The following is a 1,625-nucleotide window of genomic DNA, read 5'->3' as shown; positions in this document are numbered from 1 at the left end:
GCTTCTGTTGCTGCGCTGCTGCTGCAGCACCTCAGCAGCAGCAGCAGCAGCAGCAACGGGCTGCTGCAGCAAGGAGAATGGCTGCGTCTCCGAAATGTCTCCTTCAGCAGAAGCAGCTTAGAAGGAGGAGACTGCAGCAACTTAGCTGCTCTTGGCTGGACAGCCCCTGAAAGGGCCCAGGTAAACCCTAAACCCTAAACCCTAAACCCTAAACCCTAAACCCTAAACCCTGCGCAGCTGCTACGCGAACACGCAGTGCGCAGCGAGGCAGCAAACGCGCAAGCAGAGAAAATCAAAGGAGCCAAGTGCTGCTGCTGCTGCAACTGCTGCTGCTGCTGCTGCAACTGCTGCTGCTGCTGCAATTGCTGCTGCTGCTGCTGCAGCTGACGCGGCTGCCCTTGTGGTGCGCCGACGTGGTGGAGAGGCGGGCCTTACTAAGAGATGCAAAGCGGAGGCTGCAGCAGTTTAAGCAGCAGCAGCAGCAGCAGCAACAGCAGCTTCTGCAGCAACAGCAGCAACAACAGCTTCTGCAGCAGCAGCAACAACAACAGCTTCTGCAGCATCAGCAGCAGCAGCAGAACTTGCAACAGCAAGAGCGAGCAGAAGACAGCGTTGCAGATGCCTATGTGGAATCATCGCTGCAGCAGCAGCAGCAGCAGCAGCAGCAACAGCAGCAGCAACAGCAAACGCAGAAAGCTGGGCAACAGGCGCACAAACAGCAGGTCGAACCGCAGCAGCAACAGCAGCAGCGGGAGCACGGGATGGAGCAGCAGCAGCAATTGGAGCAGCAGCGGCAGCAGCAGCAACGCGAGCAGCAGCAGCAGCAGCAGCAGATGCAGCAAAGCCCTTGGGCAGCTTGCGTTAGCGGCCCGAATCGGCAACAGAGCGATCAACAGCAGCAGCAGGACCAGCAGCAGCAGCTGATGCCGACGCAGCAGCAGCAAGAGCTGCAGCAGCTGCTGCAGCAGCAGCAACGGGGATCCCCTTCTGTTTGGTTTGCCTTTGGGCCCCCGCAGCAGCACAGAGGCATTGCTGCTGCTGTTCGCACTTGCAGAGATCTCTCGCGAATTGCTGTTGAGGTGCTGCTGCTTCTGCTATTGCTGTTGCTGCTGCTGTTGCTGCTGCTCGTGCTTCGTTTGTCGCGCCAGCTGCTGCTGCTGCTCTTGCCGGTGCCTTTGCTGCTGCTGCTGCTGCTGCTACTGTTTCAGGTTTTGGTCAGCTGCTACTGCAGGACCTGTTGCTGCTGCTGCTGCCGTAGCTTCCGCTGCTGCTGCTGCCTCAGTTATCGCGTCTGCTGCTGCTGCTGCTGCCGCGTTGCTACTCGTGTAGGCGTTCCTTGCTGGTACCGCTTTGGCCGCACCTGCTGCTCTCACCCCTGCTGCTGCTGCTGCTGCTGCTGCTGCTGCTGCGCGCAGCAAGCGACACGAGGCCCAAGCCCCCCCGTGCTGCTGGAGGGCGTGGCTTTTCGAGGGTTTGCTGCAGTGCCAAATCTGGAAGCAGCAGATCCTTGCACTTGGATTGCTGCTGCATGCGTTGCATGCGGCACAGGGGGGCAGCGAATATTCAGCAGCAGCAGCAGCAGCAGCAGCGGCGGCGGCGGCGGGAGCTGCTGCTGCAAGAACTGC

General features: G+C 60.2%; 2 protein-coding genes across 2 annotated transcripts; one reads left to right on the top strand and one right to left on the bottom strand.

Annotated features, from left to right (window-relative positions):
* Positions 1-383: 383 nt before the first annotated feature.
* On the top strand, positions 384-1,258 carry ETH_00042480 (uncharacterized protein; the record flags this gene model as incomplete). Its single annotated transcript, XM_013379789.1, has 2 exons — positions 384-1,079; positions 1,232-1,258. 2 exons carry the CDS (start codon positions 384-386, stop codon positions 1,256-1,258), a joined length of 723 nt encoding a protein of 240 aa, XP_013235243.1.
* A 59-nt stretch (positions 1,259-1,317) lies between these two features.
* ETH_00042475 (uncharacterized protein) lies at positions 1,318-1,539 on the bottom strand (the record flags this gene model as incomplete). Its single annotated transcript, XM_013379788.1, has 1 exon — positions 1,318-1,539. One exon carries the CDS (start codon positions 1,537-1,539, stop codon positions 1,318-1,320), a length of 222 nt encoding a protein of 73 aa, XP_013235242.1.
* Between the last annotated feature and the right edge of the window lie 86 nt (positions 1,540-1,625).

The sequence above is a fragment of the Eimeria tenella genome, genomic scaffold (assembly GCF_000499545.2).
Source record: "Eimeria tenella Houghton genomic scaffold, Eth_scaff3965, whole genome shotgun sequence".
NCBI lineage: Eukaryota > Apicomplexa > Conoidasida > Eucoccidiorida > Eimeriidae > Eimeria > Eimeria tenella.
The sequence above is the reverse complement of the archived record's forward strand: the minus strand, read 5'-3'. Positions and strand labels throughout refer to the sequence as shown.